General features: G+C 34.8%; 1 protein-coding gene across 1 annotated transcript in view; it reads right to left on the bottom strand.

The window, feature by feature from the left end:
• LOC115222220 (protein KRI1 homolog) overlaps window positions 1-19,638 on the bottom strand; it is a 49,792-nt gene that overhangs the window by 21,458 nt on the left and 8,696 nt on the right. Inside the window, exons 3-12 of the mRNA XM_029792380.2 lie at window positions 18,450-18,555; window positions 14,045-14,129; window positions 12,312-12,407; window positions 7,129-7,204; window positions 6,906-6,986; window positions 5,353-5,450; window positions 4,172-4,295; window positions 3,126-3,221; window positions 1,203-1,373; window positions 441-531 (exon numbers count right to left, since the gene is read on the bottom strand). Of these exons, the coding sequence (XP_029648240.1) occupies window positions 441-531; window positions 1,203-1,373; window positions 3,126-3,221; window positions 4,172-4,295; window positions 5,353-5,450; window positions 6,906-6,986; window positions 7,129-7,204; window positions 12,312-12,407; window positions 14,045-14,129; window positions 18,450-18,555 (1,024 nt within the window). The remainder of the gene's footprint in view (window positions 1-440; window positions 532-1,202; window positions 1,374-3,125; window positions 3,222-4,171; window positions 4,296-5,352; window positions 5,451-6,905; window positions 6,987-7,128; window positions 7,205-12,311; window positions 12,408-14,044; window positions 14,130-18,449; window positions 18,556-19,638) is intronic.

The following is a 19,638-nucleotide window of genomic DNA, read 5'->3' as shown; positions in this document are numbered from 1 at the left end:
GTCAAGTGACCACATGTAGTTGCCCTCGTTGGCTTGTCTTTAATAGATTGCTCTAGATTCTGGTGGGGGGCGGGGTGGGGGTGGAGACACAGCATAAGCCATAGTACAGGAATGCTGTTTGAACAAAGAATTTACATTACATGTTGACTAAGATGCAGTAGTTAACCACTGACCAATGGAGCAAATGAATGTTGAACTAGAAATAATACTGATGATCATGAAAACTAAATGAAGGCCCCCTACCCAACTCAACTTTCTGCTATCAGTAGAAATGAAATGGCTGAGTGAATACAGGAATTGGACTAATAACTTGCAGATTGTCAGTTCAAATTAGTTGCTGATATTTTGCTACATTTCAGACTAGAATATATTCTACACTGCTTCACTTTACATAATTTCAAAGAAGGACTATCAGATTATATGAAAAATTTTCAACACACCACTATATTCATCTTCCCAGTCATCATCAGAAAACTCAGGTTTTTCAGTATCTTCAATGCCTTTTGAATAATAGTTTTCACCAAATGCATCCTGTCAAATTAAATGCAGAAAATCAGATGTACTTGAATGATAACTTTAAGATAAAGCTAGAAAAATTTTAGATCTAAATTCAGTATCATTTCAACCTCATTTTGTCATTATTTATCTCTGCCAGATAATTAATTCCTCTTATTCTAAAACAAAACAGTTTATCTGTTAGTATCCAGATTATGCATCAGACTTTGTTTCTAGCCAATAGTGTATGATACATATTGAAACTGGATGTGTCAAACATTTTAAATTTATAGATGCAAAATCAACTTGAGCCAATCATTTTTAAGCAAATGGTATGATATTTTTAAAGTAAAGAAATGTGAATTAGACACAAAAAGTATTGAAGCATATTATTAACAACTCTAGATATACATATCATTAATGACATAAGAAAAGTCTTAATACAAACCTATTTCTCTAAGTTCTACAGGTTTTAAGGTTTATATATAAATGTAAAAAAAAAATAAAGAAATGGATGGTATTAACAGTACTGATTAACTTTTGTCAGAGCCAGGTACTGGCTCTAATATGGACCCATGAGATTCACAAGAGAATTTGTTTTTTCAATAACTGAATAAACCAAATGAGACAGCATTCTTCACAATTCTCTCAAAGCTTTCCTAATCCAATAGTGTATCAAACGTTATTCAATTTCATCATTAAATTACCTTCATTAGTTGGTCATGCTGCTCTGGATTAAAATCTTCATCCCAATCTACACCGTTAGCTCCTAAATTATCATTGCCAGACACTTCTTTCAGCTTGGCAATTTTTTCAAGAATTTCTTTCCTTTTTTGTTTCTTCAACCCCTTCAGCTTTTCTTGCTTTATTTCCTTCTCCTAAAATAAAAATTTAAGAAAATTAAACACAAACATACACATAGAAGGACTTCAAGATAAGTTCAAAGTTAATAATATTAATTGAAGCATTTTCTACATAAATAATAATATTTTGACAACAACAACAACAATTACAAATTTTTGGCACAAGGCCAGCAATTTTCAAGGGGAGGGGGTTAGTTGATTACACTGAATCTCCTATCTGACCAATGCTTTATTTTATTGACCTTGAAAGAATGAAAGGCATTTGAATTCTGAATGTAAAGTTGGAAGAAATACCACTAAGCACCGCATCTGAAAGCTAACAATTCTTTCTACTCTAGGCATAAGGCCTGAAATTTTGGGGGAGGGGTGGGGGCAGTCGATTAGATCGACCCCAGTACACAACTGGTACTTAATTTATCAATCCTGAAAGGATGAAAGGCAAAGTCGACCTTGGTGGAATTTGAACTCAGAACGTAAAGACAGACGAAATACTGCTAAGCATTTTGCTTGGCATGCTAACATTTCTGCCAGCTCGCTGCCTTCTGAAAGCTAACAATTCTGCCAGCTTATAACTGCTACTGTTGCACTCTACTGGTACTGCTGCTGTGACAACAACAACAACAACACTATTACTAGGAAAGTTTATGTCCCCAGTTTTGCAACAACTATTAATAATCAAAATAAAGCCTATCAATTTTTTTTATCTCTTTGTGATCTTTTCTCCACATGCTACAAGAGGAGAAATTGTAACCAGACAAGTTATCAAGGAATTGGTCTACTAACTGGTGGGTTATTGGTTCATATCTCTGCTGTTGTAGCTTCTGTACTGTGTCTCTGGCTCAGAGAGTTCATTCTGAGTTAATTTTGAATTGGTAGTGTAGATATATATCACGGAAGGTAGAATGAGGATGAAAATAGGTAGCAAAGGAGAGTACAATCATTTCTTCACAATAATAGAGAAGATAGGCTCAGTCCCTGAAGTTGTAAACAGGTATCGTGGGAGGATAATACGATCAATCCCAATCAGTAACCATCATAGTTAAAAAAGTTTTGCTTTGGTGTTGGAGATGGCAACAGTAAGATGTGCTTTATCTGCAGGATTGCCATGACTCAGTGTTGATATGAGGACAGCCATGTACTGGATAGTCTGTATATTCTAACACTGAAGTAATTTTTTTATTGTTGTTTAACATAAAATTAAAATATGGAAAATGAGTAGAAGTTAGATAGTAAAGAGAAAATTATATTTCACTGATAGGAAAAACAAAACTCATAAAAGGCACTTAATTTTTTCAATATTTAAAAAAAAAAATCTCAGCTCTATGATATTTTCTCCTATTTTGGTAAATAGATGTAAGATTTACATATCATATCAAGTAGTATTTTTATGGCTATTTGTAACTGACTATCATGTAATTATATCTACAAATACATCTGTCATATGTTAGCCAATATTAGCCACAATATTTATAGCTGGAAATTCATTGTTGGTCTATGTTTGGTTATGTGAATATATTTTACACCTTGCTAGAAGAAATGATTACAATAAAATGTGTTTTCAGACAAACTGAAATATTTACAATGAAATTTCAATTTATCTTTGCTGCATCATAAAGACAGTATCTTAATAACTCAGTTTCTGCAACATGACAACAATGACAGTTACATTAATAATAACGATAATGAAAGTTGCTATGAGAATGATAACATTGACAATAATTAATGATAGAAGCAATGCCACAGTTGATGATAATAACAACAGAATACCTTTTTCTTTCTCTCCAAAGTTGCTTTTCGTTTCTCAGCTCTTGCATTGTTTCCTATTCGCACAGAATCAAGTATCTTTCTTGGATGACATTTTATCTGATAGTGAAACAAAAAAATAGCATTATATCTCAAGCTGACATTACTAATGTTAATACTAGACATCTGCTAAATGAACTAAGTAAATCACCGATGAGAAAATGATAAATATTGATGTTAAGTTATTTAGAGGTGAGCCAGTGTTTATCTTACAGCAATTAACTTCTTTATTTCATTATGAAAAGCAGGAATTAGGACACTGATGTCTAAAGATTGAAGATTTAACTTGTTTTCTCTACAGTTTAAAAGAAGTTCTTCCAATTCCACAGGGAGTGTTTGGTTTGGAGCCATGTAATACTGTTAGAGGCTTTCTATCATCTTTGAAGAATTCTTCTACCAACCTTTCTTTAACCTGTGTGACTGTAAATAGGAATCCTACAAATAAAGCCACATTTGATGTTTTTGCTTTGCTTGTAAACTATATAGGAAACTCCTCTCATACACACTCTGGTTGAAGTTATCAGAGTTAAAATTCAGTTTAAATTATTGAAGATATGGATAGGGGAGGTAGTTGCAGCTGTTGTGAGGAAGTAGTACAGGAACTTAAGTACATGATTCTATAAAATGAGACAATTTAGAATTGTAATGGGTGAAGAACCCAAAACTTCCAGAAACCAGTTTTAGTGAGGCGGGTGAGTCTTTTTGAGAACCTCATATTGCCAGAGATCCCAGTTTTTTGTTAACTCATCCATCATTATCAGAATCCTGAGATCAGTTTTCACTACTTCACTGCATGTCTTCCTCTTCTGTAACTTCTGTAACTACTATTTGTTACAGTTGTGGTTCCTGTGTAAGAATGGAGATCTTTCCAAGAAATATAAAAACTGGTTTGTGGGCATGGCACAGTAAAATGCTGCTAAGAAATATATATAAAATAAAGTAACAGCAAAAGAAAATTAAGAAGTTGTGTTTAAATATATTAATAGTAAAAAAGACCTATAGTAACTTACAAACTTTCTGTCTGGCTCTTCATACCGAAAATTATATTCTCTTTCAAAATTATCTTGTTTGGTGAGTAGTTCTTCATCTTCTGAAAACTCCTCGTCTTTGATAATATCTTTATATGAAGGAATCCTATAAAACAAAGAGAAATCCCTACATAAATCAACATGCCATTGGCTGCTTTTCTTTCAAACTTCATACTGTACACATGCAAAGCTCACATCTTGCTCATTATTTATTCTAATACCTCAAGACAATATCTTAGCATTGATATATAAAATAATATCTTACTAATTGACTAACTCATGTGTGTAGACCTTTATGAATTTCTTTTAAATGAACAGAGAGAAAATCTGGATGCTCTTCTTGTTGACAATCTTTTCCTGTTTTACAAGAGAACTTTTATTCCACTACTTTGAGAGAGCAGACCTGCAATTCCTAAAGACAACAATGTTGTCTTTAGGAATGTAAACACGGTGATATTGTTTCTTGTTCAGACAAGCTCACGAAAGAAGTAGAAACAACAACTTTAACTCAAACACAAGTATATATATAAATATGCTTGTGTGTGTGTATGTAGGCATGTGTATGCTCACATGCATGCATGTATGAAGCATTACTAAGTAGTAAAACAGACAGGACCCAGCTATCATGCTCAATACCATCCATACTCGATTTAAGACAAGGCTGGATCTCATCAAGGACAATACTGGAGGAGATGTAATATCAAAGATACAGAAAATAGTTCATGTTTCCCAAGATTGTTTTGTCAAGCTGAATTAATAACTCTAGTCAGTTTGGTAGATGATCTGAGCCTTCCTGGAGTTAATGGTTAGTCTAGGTCTTCTGTATGGTTGAAAGTGATCAAATGGTTATCAGTGAAGTATTTACAGATGTCCTGTTTTTGAATTTAACATGAACAAAATTGAAAGGTCCATCTTTTCTGTAGCAAATTTTGATTCTTGTACACACACACACAAAACTTATTTGACTGATTGAGCATTTTAGTTTATAAAAACAAAAAAATGCCAGAACTTAGCAATTCGACAAAAGACACTAATAGAATAAGTATCTGGCTTACAAAGAATAAGTCCTGCAGCTGATGTGTTCAACTAAAGGCAGTGCTTCAGCATGGCTGCAGATAAATGACTGAAACAAATAAAATAAAAAAATGAGTTGGTATACTCACGAATTATTTGCTTTGTAACCTTTGTTAAGGATGTAATCACGAAGAAAGACTTCTCCTTCATCAAGATCAGTTTTTGACCAAAAGTCTTTCAGGACAGACTGAAAAATGAAACAAAATATGATAGACTCATTTTCAATGCCATCAAGCTGAAAGTCATCCCCAAATCTCATCCTTATTTTCATCAAGAATATGATAAAGACTATCATTGTTCTAATGTTGGGATGTTCTATGTTAGAAAAGAGTGGATTATTCTGCTCAGACATATTTTAAAAAAAATAAAGGCCAGACAGTTCTTAACAATGGTATGAGCTTGTATCAGAGTAATAAATCTGTAGCCTGTGATTAATCCTCCTCATTCTGATGTGTGAAGGGTGCTGGTGCCTGAGGTGGCTGTTCAGGCCAAGGGTGGTATAGAAGAGCTGGGGACATTTACTGTAGGGGAGAAGTGGTGGGGGATGAGGAAGTGCAAGTCATTATGATAAAGAAGTTTGCTCCCCAACTGTACAATTTCAGGCTCAGTTCCACTGCATGGCACCTCATTTAGCTCAACAGTAATGTCCCGCAAAGTGTAAGCACCTTTCTCCTATAATGTTGGAAACAGGTAGGAAATCTCCATACAGCTGTTTCTTGCTAGGATGAGTTCTCCAAGATATATTTAAGACTGTTCTCAACATTTGGGTGTATGTTCCAATACGGCTTGGATTCCAGTTTTCTAGTAAACATCCAGGCTGTTGCTTCATATAAAAGGACCAACTTTGCTGTTGTACAGAAAAAATACCTCTTAAGGTTGTCTGACAGAACTGATTTCTAGACAACATCCAGTTTGTTTAGGGCCAATCATATTTTGGTTGTCCAAGTTTTCCCATCCTTTTCAGTTGAGGCTATCTCAGAAATGAGGTACGTGAAATCATAACTTGACTGATAGAATCTCAGCTGATGTTGGTGATGGATCCTTGTTTATTGTGAGCAATGAATTTAGTTTTACTAGGATTAACAAGCAGTCCAACATCATGTGCAACTAATTCTATAATATGAAGAAATTGGGTGGGGTTTGATAATGTGTCAGAGAGCAAAGGCTTAATGATCAGCATAGCCTACACCAGTTATTTCGAGCTGGATGTGGAACTGAGGCTGTTTAGATTGTCAAGTGATGTTCTGAGGACATAATTGAGAGTAATCACAAAGAGAAAAGGTGCCAATGTGCTTCACTGGAGTACTCTGGCTCTGATATCAAAGAAATTTATATCTTCATCTGAGGATCTCACCACTGATTTGGTGTTGTTAAAGAGCATCATAACTGCTGCTTTTGTTTCCTCAAGGATACCATAGGCCAAGAGTATTTTTTCCATTTTACCGTGGTGGATAGAGGCAAAAACTTTTGAGAAGTCAACAAAAAGTAATACCACTTCAAGATTTCAATTGAAAGCCATTCCAAGGAGGAATGAAGAATTTATAATTCTAGTGTTATAAATTTTGTGAACAAAATGAAGAAATAAAACTCTTCCCCAAACTCCCACTTATCTCAGTCAACATAATCCATGCAGATAACTTACCAGTTCATGACTAATCTTCTTACTTTTCTTTAGCTTATTTGTTTTTCCTTTCAAAAATGATCGATAGTCTTCTTCCTTTTCCTGTAACAAAATAAAGATCATTAGAATGTTAAGTATGAACATACCACATACACACTGTATATCACTGTTGTAGAACTTTCTAACTCATGCTAGCATTACAAAGAATATATAAATGGACATGGAAATTTTGAAGTTAACTCACAGATTCTGTATTTTCACCTGATTTTTTTACAAGAATATCTTCTTCATCCGGTAAGGAGGAAGCTGCTTCTTGGAATCTATGAACAAGGAATTAAAGAATGTAAACAACTATTTTACCTTTATAATGTACTGGATAACAAAATGAAGCTGATGGTTTTTAAAACTAATAATAACTATGAGTAAACCTGTGCTGTTAAATATTATGCCATTTTAAAAGAAATAACATACATTCTCTATATTTAATATGGACTTGTAAGAATGAGTAAATTTTTATTGAAAATACTTTAAGAAAGTGGATCCAAAGAGACTGTACATTTTAATCACTATTAATCGCTATAAGTAGTTGAACTTGTGGATGTCTTTGTTATTTCTACCACTAAACATGATATAAAATTTCTGTAAACAATAAATATAATTTAGATGGAAGAGAAGAAATGTGTGTGTGTGAGTGTATATATATATGTAATTTAGTTAGAGGATATGTTAATCTTGTGAAAGGATGGTTGCAGCCAAAGAAATACTGGTTCAATACTTAGTATTTTGGGGGAATGAAATTCCCTTAAAACAATAGGTATATATTTAGCATAAAGTTTATATCCATTTAAAAGAAGAAAAGAAAATGGAGATAAGTAAGTTAATAATTGTTTATTATTAACAAATTGGTCATCTTCGCTTCTTATAGCCGTTTCAATTAATACTCCTTAATTTAATTACAAATTTGTACATTAAATTTACATTTATGTGACAGGTTCATCAGAGAAAAAAAAAAGACATACCTCTGGATGTTATATGTGGACCTATTAATTCAGCAGACTAAATGTTATGGTTTATCAAAGTATAATATATATATATATATATATATATATATATATATATATATAAAGCCATTATCATAAAATATCTGTTCTCCATGCTAGCATGGATTGGACAGTTTGACAGGTTTCATGTCATGCTCCAATCTCTGTTTTGACATGCTTTCTATAGCTGAATGTCCTTCCCAACTCTAATAACTTTATAAAGTATACTGGTATCATATAGCTGGACCAAGTGATGAAAGTTACAGAGAGGGTCATAGCTCAAATAATTAGGAAGAGAGTTAGTCTAGATAAGATGCAAATTGGTTTTATGCTAAGCAGATTCATTACTGATACTATATTCTTGGTAAGGCAACTGCAAGAGAAGTATTTAGCTAAAAATAAACCTCTGTACTTGGTTTTTGTCGACATGGAGAAAGTTTTTGACAGGGTCTCCTGCACCCTTATCTGGTGGTCAATGTGGAAGTTAGGGATAGTTGTGTGGTTGGTAAGAGCTGTACAAGCCATGTACAGGGATGCTGTCAGTAAAGTGAAAGTTGACAACGGGTATACAGCAATGAATTTAGTGTACAGGCAGGAGTTCATCAAGGATCAGTTCTCAACTCCCTCTTGTTCATCACAGGAATTTAAAACTGGCTGCCCCCTGGGGGCTCTTCTACGCTGATGACCTTATTCTTATAACTGAATCACTACCAGAAGAAATTTCAGGTGTAGAAGCAAGGTTGGGAATCAAAGGGCTTTAGAGTTAATTTAAAAAAGATCAAAGTCCTAGTGAGTAGGAAGATAGACAAATGACAACTCCCTTCAGGACGATGGTCCTGCACAATATGTGGAAAAGATGTTGGTAGAAACTCCATATGACATATGCAGTGCAAGCTATAGATACATAAGAGGTGTAGCAGTAACAGAAGGTTAACAGAGAAATTCTTTGAGTGTATCAGACTAGGAATGTACAGAAAATAGACTTCCTCAAATGCCAGGGGGTAGGGTGGGGGACTTAGAAGTAGTAGATAGCTTCTGTTACCTAGGTGACCAAGTTAGTAGTGGAAGAGGATGCTCTGAAAGTGTAGCTGCTAGAATGAGAACAGGTAGCAGAGTGAAAGGCAGATTGTATGATACCTGTGTACAAACAGCCATGCTACATGGCAGTAGAACATGGGCCGTGACTGCAGAGGACTTGCAAAGGCTTCAAAGAAATGAAGCCAGCGTGTTCCACTGGAAGTGCAAATGTCAGTGTGCATGTATGACAGTGTGTTTTAAGAGAAAAATTGGGTATAAGAGGTATCAAATGTAGTGTGCAAGAGAGAAGACTGTGCTGGTGTGGTTATGTGGTGCATATAGATGAGGACAACTGTGTAAAGAAGAGCCTATCGCTAATTAAGGAGGGAACCTGAGGAAGGGGCAGACCCAGGAAGATGTGGGTGAAATATGATCTTCATGGAGGTGATGACAAATGACTGAGACTTCTGGAAATTTGCTGTTGAGAAGACACGTCAAGCTTAGTGAAATCATGGTCAGTGTTGGGGACGTGTAAAAGGTACCTGTGCTGGTGACATACAAAAGGCATCCAGTACATTCTGTCAAATAATTGGTGTTAGGATGGGTATCCAGCTGTAGAAACCAAGCCAAAACAGACGACTGGAGCCTGAAGTAGCTCTCTGGTTTACCAGCTCCAGCCATATCATCTAACCCATGCCAGTATGGAAAATGGACCTTAAATGATGATGATGATGACTGGGTACTTTTTGCACATCACTGTCAATAGCAAGGTTGCCTCACAACTTGCAAGATTAAAGGGGTCTAAAGGAAGTCCTATAACTGAAGAATTCCAGTTTCAGAGAAGGTGATGCGAGAGGGTAAAAGTATGATGAAACGAACAGAATTATACCTGTTATGTGGTGGTGGAAGAGAGTGTAACAGAGTATGGAAGGGAGAGGAGAAAGAGAAGGAATTAAAGTTGAGGTTAGGTAAGAGTGAAGTGGTTATATATGAGGAAAGGGCATGAAAGGGCTATCCTACATTATAATGCAATTATGGGTGGAATGAGTAAAGGGAAGGGAAGATATGCACAAATACATATGTTTCTACCATCCAAATCCACTCACAAAGCTTTGGTCAGCCCAGGGATATAATAGAAGACATTTGCTCAAGGTACTTACAAACTTCTACCACAGAGTCACACTTGTATCTTAGAGAGGGAGAGAGAGAGAGAAGACATACACATTTCTTTCTTTGCTTTTACATCTATTTTTCTATGCTGGTATGGGTTAGACAAATGTATATCAAGGCATTTACAATGGGATGACCTTCCTGTCACCAACTCATACCTGTTTTTTCAAGCAATAGATCTTTATTTTACACATTCCCAAATGAAGTGAGCAGATGCAAACATCTAAATATGTATACACACATCCATGTGTATACGTATGTATATAAAACATACATGCACACACACATACACACAAATTGCTAAGTGAGGGCTTATGTTCAGAGTGCTTTGGGTAACATCATATGGGAAAATATACACACTCTCCTTCACTTGTTGAGAAATGATACTGACACATAACTAGTTGCAGGTTTGAGTACACACATCTGCATATCTACGTAACTTGAGTGGACACTTTTGCATATCAGTGTGTGTGTGTAACTTGACCTCTTTTTTTTGTTTTTACTAGATTCAATCTGTGGCCTTACAAAGGAAAGGCATAGCTGAGTTGTAAGAAGCTTGCTTCCCAACCACATGGTTCCGGGTTCAGTCCCACTGCACAGCACCTTGGACAAATGTCTTCTACTATAGCCCCAAATCTTGAGTGGATTTGGTAGATAGAAACACTGAAAGAAGCCTGTTGTGTATATATATTTATGTGCGTGTCTTTGCGTCTGTGTTTGTCCCCCACCATTACTTGACAACCAATGTTAGTGTGTTTACATCCCCATAACTTAGCAGTTCAGCAAAAGATACTGATAGAATAAGCACTAGGCTTACAAGAAATAAATCCTAGGGTCAACTTGTTTGACTAAAGCCCTTTAAGGTGGTGCTCCAGCATGGCTGCAGTCAAAAGATAGAAATATGTAAAAGAATGTGTATATGGCGCATACATATAGCTGATTGCATGGATTCAATTATTTTCAAATAGTTATTTTAAATGAACTTGGAAGGGTAGAAGGCAAAGTGAACCAGGACTTCAGAACTCAAAGTATTTTGTTTGGTACTTTATCAATTTCTGCACCTTCCATTCGTGAAGGTATGTGGTTTAGGTATTCAGTATGCAATTGTAAGAGAATGAGTTTGATTCCTGGCAGTGCATTGTGTCCTTGAGCAAGACACTTTATTTCACATTGCTTCAGTCCACTCCATAGCAAAAATGAGATGTACCTCCCTGAGAACGACTTTAAGTGAATGCATGTCCATAGAGTTCTCAGCTGCTTGCATGTTGATTTCCTGAGCAGACTGTTCCATTGATTGGATCAACTGAAACACTTTCCATCATAACCAACAGAGTGCCAGTTATTTGTTATAGAATGACATGATGAGTGTGTGTGCTCTGATATATTGGCTCTATTATATTGTAGACTTCGTCATATGCAGAGTTAACATGTATCCAAGATAAAAAAATTTATGTTGGCCATAAAAAAGAAACAGTCTAAGCTACTTAATTTTTTTTATCAACATATTTTTAATGAAATACACTTTTCAATTAATGCTGGAAATAATTGAGAACCTAAAGAGATTTATTGAAACTAATTTTTTCCATTTATTAATATATTAAGCTGTTGTTTAAAATAACTTAGCAAAAGGTTCATACATAAAAATTATGTTATGCAGTTTTACTTCTTGGCTGTGTGGCAAAGAAGTTTGCTTCCTAACTACAAGGTTTTGAGTTCAGTCTCTGGGTCAACCAAAACGGATTTGATAGATGGAGAATGAAACAAGTCTATTGCAAATGCATGCAAGTGTGTGTGTGTGTGTGTGTGTGTTAACAAGAAATTTAAGTACTGGCATCGATTCATTTGACTAAAAATTCAAGGCAGTACCCCAGCATGGCTACCGTCTAATGACCGAAACAAGTAAAAGATAAAAGTAAGGGCATCCAGCTATAGAAAACATGCATTAACAAATTCTGCCTGAATCAATCAGGCATGGAAAAGTGGACCTTAAGATGCTGATGCCAATGAATACTCTAAAATGAGAGATTATGAATTATAAAACCAGAAAGAGTCACAAATAGGTTAGTGTTAAAAAAGTTTACATGATCACATTAAAAGTTTGTCACAGATTTTAAAGCTTTTGTAGAGTATGATAGTTTTGGCTGTGAATTGTCCATAGTTAAGGAACCAAGATAACTGCTGATATTGTTCTGATACTTACTGTTTTTTTAATTGTTCCTGCTCTTCATAATAACTTGGTACTACTGGCTCATCAATATCTTCTTCATATCTGATTTTTTCATCCGCTGGTGGAGCACTAAAATGAAAACAATTTAATTTACATACACTTTCCATCACTTTAAATCATGGGTTAAGTGTCACATCCAACAATTTCTATCTCTGTCTTATTTGAAATATATTATTAGTTCTTCTAAACAATTTCTTATTTTTACCATTTTGCACTAATTTTTGCTGGCAAAAAAGGGTTGCTTTTTGTTAAAGCAAATGCTTTTCCAGTTGGATGGCCTTCTTATTGGGAGAAGCAGAATTCGTTTTCTAACAGGCAAACTTCAGAAAACAGGGACAGTTGCTTTAATTATGAGCATAACACATTGGCACTGTTGCTATTGTTGCTGTCACTGTCACTACCTTCTACTCCTCCTACACGCTTCTATTCAAAATCAGCTCCTTCTGTACTACAAGAATGCCGGATTAGGCCTAAGCCTACCTAGCAACAACAATTACCAACATAACTTTTTTCCTGCTTTAGATCTATTTTTTTATACAATAGTAAAAACTGCTTTTGTTGGAGCAACTGTTTTTACTGCTGAGTCTTATTCTACTCATTAACCCTTTCGTTACTATATTTCTGACCAAAATATGTGTTTCAATTAATTTCTAACGTAATCATAAATTTAGTCTGGTTTCATTAAACAACTATAACTTTTTTATTTATCAATATATTAATCTGATTTTTGGAAGATAATTTAATGAAATATTCTCAACCAATTCTATACTATAATTTTTGTCACAAAGTGACTCTAATTGCAGGTAGATACAGGTAAATTCAACAAAATATAAAATTAAAATTTTGTTCAAACATCGCTATAGAAAATGGGTTATTAGCTAATATTCAATTGGGTATACAACAAAATTTTACGATAGAATTTGTTATTCTGGGTAACTTTCTGATACCCATAATAATATTTACGGCAAAATAGTCTTAATTTCATTTAAGGTTATGGGAAACCACTAACTATCGTTTCTTTCGCTTTATTTATGTTTAGCGTAATGGTTCGTTTTCGCCGTAATGATTTCAAATAGGCTCATTCGAAAAAGTAAAAAGAAATAGTCTAAGGCTTTACTCCTCTGGGAAAGTCTGTGGCTTGGTCCAGTTTCTTCAGAAAAATCACCGAAAGAAACAGTTTTTAAATTTTCACTCCATTCAGGTGCCAATTCGTTTTCTTTATCGCTGTCGGAGCTCTCGAATTCACTGTTTTCACTTTCGGAAAATGAAACATCAGATTCATTATCAAATACCATGTGCTTTTTTCTTTCAGTCATAGAGTTAGATTTATGAAGGTCTTCAGTAGAAAATCCTTCGAATTCTGACTCGCTGCTTGATATAATGAAATTTGTATCCATTTTTTGTCAGAATTACAAATTTTGAAAACACAATAGGAACAAATTTCGGAAAAAAATCTCTCAAAATTCACGGAATTAAAATTACACTTCGATTATTGTACAAAACTGTAGTTGAACTGTTTACGAAGTATAATACGTGTTTTCACAAATGTACTAAAGAGATTTGCTCTGATATTCTCATTTAAATATGAATGGGCGGCTTTGGGCGGTTTGGTCACATTAACCAAAATTTTTTTCGGGCGGCTTTGGGCGGTTTGGTAACGAAAGGGTTAACAACTCAACCATGGAAATTTTCAGGATAAAACTTACCCATCAGTTGTAATTAGTGTCTTCCTTTGCACATCTTGTAAAGAGATAGTTTTCTTTTTCGATTTCTTCTGTGCAGAGCCTTTATCTGAAACAGTCAAAAAGTTTCTAAATATAACTAAAATACAAAATCACAATTCAATAATTGTGTAAAAAAAGCATATATTTTGCAGTTATTTCACTTTAAATAAAAGTTTTTTACTCTCAGAATATAACTTCCCAAGAAAAACTATAATATTTGATAGAGTCAACTGAAAAGAGAGCTTTATAATATACTATATAAAACTGATATAGTAGGATTATAAATAGTGCAGATTACATGAAATAAGATAGAACAGCTGAATACTCTACTAATTTGTAGCTTAACCCTTTAGTATTCAGATTATTCTGTCAAATGTAATGTTAATTTATTCACATTGTTTTGAATTAATCATTTAATATCTCACAGCTTCAAGATTTCAATGATCTGATTGTTTATTTTTAGAATGACATTGTAAGCTAGGTGTGAGAGATTGGATCTGGCCATTTTGAACATAAAACTGGTAGAATATTTTGACTGGATGTGGCCAGTTTAAATGCTGAAGAGTTATATACTGTGTAAGCATCAAGAAATAGATTTAATGAAATTATTAGTAAAATAAATACAGCAGGTCAATTTGTTTGACTACATTCAGTACTAGACCATGTAACTAGGAGTTCTTGATCAATAAATATTTAAAAAGTAATTCCATTATAGATCAAAAACAAATTTTTTAAATTATGAGTTAACCTTTCTTTTACTCAACTTTTAAATAGATTTTGTTGAAAAATCACAGCTTTGAAACCTCATTATAATATCTAAGTAAACTAAAGGTAAATATGAGATGATACATACCTCAACATGCTTAATACATCAAATATAATTGAATAAAAGTGTATGATTAATAATGGTTTCGAATTTTGGCATAAAGCCAGCATTTTAGGGGAGGTAAAGGTAAAGTTACCTTTTTGTGTCATACCAACTCATAAAGGCTGCTTTCCCAGTTTCATGACATATATATTCTCCACCTGGATAGGACACCAGTCCATCACAGGATTATTCATTTTTGCCAGCTGAGTGGACTGGAGCAATATGAAATAGAGTGTTTTGCTCAAGAACACAACACGTCGCCTGGTCCATGAATTAAAACCACGATCTTACAATCACGATTCCAACACCCTAACCACTAAGCCATATGCCTCCACATCAACCCCAGTGCTCAACTATACTTATTTTATCAACCCCAGTGAATTTGAACTGGAAACGTAAAGCTAGGAGAAATGGTCCTGCATGCTAACGATTCTGCCAGCTTGCTGATATAATACTTTCTACTGTGAGCTCAAGGCCTGGAATTTGGGGGGAGGAGGAGACAGTCGATTGCCATGACCCCAGAACTCACCTGGTACTTATATCATCAACTGCGAAAGGATGAAAGACAAAGTCAACCTTGGTGGAATTTTAATTCTGAATGTAAAGCTAGGAGAAATGCCATTAAGCATTATGTTTGATGCTCTAATAATTCTGCCAGTTCACAACCAATTAATTTGAACACAAGACCAGCAAGTTTTGAAGGAAGGAATTATCCAATTCCATTGACTGGTACTTTATTTTACTGACCCCAAGGGATGAAAGGCAAAGTTAATATCAGCAGGATTTGAACTAAGAACATAAAGAGCCAAAAGAAATACTACAAAACATTTTCTCTGAAGCTTTAATGATTTTGCCAATCCACCAACAAATCAGAAATTTTTTTATTATTATTATTATTATAAGGCAGCGAGCTGGCAGAATTGTTAGCATGCTGGGCAAAAAGATTAATGGCACTTATGTTCTGAGTTCAAATTCCAATGAGGTTGACTTTACTTTTCATCCTTTCAGGGTTGATAAATTAAGCACCAATGAAACATTGGGATCGATTAAATCAACTAGTCCTCTCCCCCAAAATTTCAGGCCTTGTGCCTATATTAGTAGAAAGGATTATTATTATTATTGTTGTTGCTGTTGTTATCATCATTATTATTTCTATTTGTACGAGGCAGAACTTTCCTTACAAACAGAAGGAAGAATAGAACACAATGGGTTGGATATTATAGATGAAGACAAGAAACTATGTATTGTTACTGATGTAGTATGCACATCAGTTACAATGGAGGAAAAAAAAACAGGAAAAGAAACTCAAGTATTTTACTGACTTGAAGTATGAAGTTTTCAAGTACTGGAACAAAGAAGTTAACAAGGTCATGACACTGCTGATTACTAGAATGTCCTTAGAAACAGTGACAAATGACTTGAGAGTAAATTTTGAAAAATAATCTTAATTTGGGAGACAGTGAAGTCCAGAAATATATATTTACGAAGTTCAGTAAGAATTATCTACGGAATCCTTAATAAGAATAGATATGACAGCTGAAAAATCTTTTATGTATACAAAGTACAAAATGCTCCTCATTCTAGAGTATGAGCTGTGGTTCAATAGAAAGCATAATTAAACTGGGAACAGCATCAGTCCCATGAAACAACAGAACAGAGCAACAATAATAAAGATGGTTATGATGATGACAACAATGACGATAATAATAAAAATAATCCTTTCTACTATAGGTACAAGGCCTGAAATTTGGGGAAGGAGGATAGTCAATTACATCGACCCAGTACTTATTCTATCAACCCCGGAAGGATGAAATGCAAAGTCAACTGTAGTGGAATTTGAATTCAGAACATGAAGATGGATGAAATAAATAATAATAATAATTCTTTCTACCTTAGGCACAGTCATGGGTGTATGGCAAGAAGATCACTTCCCAACCATATGATTCTGGGTTCAGTTCACTGGGTGGCACCTTGGGCAAGTGTCTTCTACTATGGCCTCAGGCTGACCTGAGCCTTGTGAGTGGATTTGGTAGATGGAAAGTAAAAGAAGCCCGTTGTATATATGGTGTGTGTGTGTGTCAGTTTGTCCCCCACTACTCCCTGACAACCGGTGCTGGCGTGCTTATGTCCCCGTAACTTAACAGTTTGGCAAAAGAGACCAATAGAATAAGTACAAGGTTTAAAAAAAAAGGTACTGAGGTTGATTCATTCAACTAAAAATTCTTCAAGGCGGTGCCCCAGCATGGCCGCAGTCTCACAACTAAAACAAAATACAGGCAAAAGGCCTGAATTTTTGCAAGGAAGGGGCAAAGTTGATTACAGCAACTTCTGTGCTTAACATACATATTTTATCAATCCCGAAAGGATGGAAGGTAAAGCCAACCTCGGTAGAATTTTAACTCAGAATGTAAAGACAGACAAAATGTCACTAAACATTTTGTCTGGCATGCTAATGTTTCTGCCAACTTGCGACAATAGACGCAAGGCCTGAAATTTTGGAGGAGGAAAGTTCATTACATTGCCCCCCGCCCCCCAATACTGAACTGGTAATTATTTTATCAATCTCAAAAGCATTAAAAGGCTAACTATATCTTATTGGAATGTGAACTCAGAATGTAAAGATGGACAATATGCCACTAAGCATTGTCTAGTGCACTAATGATTTTGCCAGCTCACAGTCGCCACTCCCACCTCAACAACAACTCAGAGCATAAAGATGGATGAAATATCACTAAGCATTTTGTCTGGTGTGATAGTGATTTTGCCAGCTTGCCACCTTACAACAAGAACAACAACATCAGCTGCAGCAGAGGCAATGACGATGACAATGACAGTGCAAACAACAATAATAATACAGCGACTCTTTTGTTACACAGATGCTTGGTTCTGCATGTCACTGTGTAAGCCGGAAACCTTTTAGTGTTGTCCATCCTACATCTTACTAGTAAAATGAGGCAAAAATGAAATGAAAGGAAATTGAAAAAAAATGAAACAGTAATAGCAAATTAGCAATTCTGTATATGTAATCATCATCATCCTTTAACATCCGTTTTCCATGCTAGCATGGGTTGGATGGTCTGTCCAGAGGTGGCAAGCCAGAGAGCTGCACCAGGTTCCAGTCTCATTTGGCTTGGTTTCTATGGCTGGACGTTCTTCCTAACACCAACTGCTTTACTGAATGTGCTGGGTGCTTTTTATGTGGCACCAGCATGTAAAGTAAAAGCAAAAAAAAAACCTGAAACCATGAAAACTGAGTGGCAATGGAAATAATGATCATGATGATTTCTTGTTTGCATGGCCAGTAGCTGAAAATACTGACTCCAGTATTTAACTGGTACTTTATCAACCCTAACTTTGGGGGTGATTTGAATTGCCAATATTTTACCACAAAGTTTTTTGTCTGATGTTCTAATGATTCTGCCAAACAATACCATGTCAGCTTTTGGGTTCAGAAACCATAAGAATTCATTCTCGAAACATATACAAAAAATTATAACCAAAAACAGATTACTTCCTCACCATTTTCTTGAAAGAATTTAACATTCTTATCGTATATTTTAGGATCTTTAGTTTTTAATGCAGCTAAAGTACACATCCAATCTTTTTCAAACTCTTCTGTTATTTCCTGCAAATATTAATAAACCAGCAATTATTAAAACAAAATAACTGTTTTCTAGTAAAACTAAAATAACTTAGTACAAATAAATTTATATTGCAAACCTGGTTTACGACTATCTATATTCTATCATTTATTCATGTTGCAGTATTTCATTTTATAAAAATATCTCTTTCAGAACATATACTTCCTGATAACATTTCCTTCTTATGAAGTAAATTATTTAGTAATAGCTCTGGTAATATTTTCCATTAGATAATAAGAGCAAGCAAAGTAAAGCAATTTTTTAAATTATAAAGGGTTTTCCTTTTTCTAATTTATTTCATGCGCTATGCCTACAGGCGTTGGTGATCCCCATGTTCCCTGTCCCACACGTAACTTCATTGGGCTGGTCTTCCTGAAAGCCAGTTGGTAAAGTCATTGAGTATCTTCTGTCTTCTTTACAGTTTCCTGGTTGTTATCAAATGCTTAAGGATTTTTCTTCTCATATGATGCCCAATGAACCGAGCCTATTGTCTCTTTATGTCATTGAGAAGCCCTTTGATAGTCTTTGCTGTTTTAAGGCCATCAATCTTTGTCACTATTTGTATAGGACGCCTTCAGCATTCTGCAAAGGAACCATATCTCTGGAGCATTGATAAACTTTTGCATTTACCATATGCAAGAATGGGTTCTATGTCTTTCAGACTCTTTTCCTCAATTTTATTGATAGCTTTTTATCTGAACAGCTGTTTGAAAATAGCATGTCTGGTCCTTGGCTTAATTTCTTTGATGTTTTTCCATCTAATGTAACGATGGTTCTCAAATATTTGACAAAATTGATGTATTTTCTTTTGAGATTGTTTTGTCACTGTCTTTTGCTGTTAAGACCTAGGCCCATCTTTTCACTCCCATCATTGCAAATACTAATACGTGTAGATCTTTCTGTTGTTGCAATGTGGGTTGTATCATCTGCATAATAGATATTGTTAAAGTTTTGTTCTCCTATCTGTATACCTGATAGATGTTCAATAGATTACATAATTATTTCAGTGTAGAGTAAATACAGGTTTGGTGACAACACACACCTACCATTCACCTCTCTTAATCTTC

The sequence above is a fragment of the Octopus sinensis genome, linkage group LG19 (assembly GCF_006345805.1).
Source record: "Octopus sinensis linkage group LG19, ASM634580v1, whole genome shotgun sequence".
Taxonomy (NCBI): Eukaryota; Metazoa; Mollusca; class Cephalopoda; order Octopoda; family Octopodidae; genus Octopus; species Octopus sinensis.
This window is presented reverse-complemented; position numbering and strand designations above follow the sequence as displayed.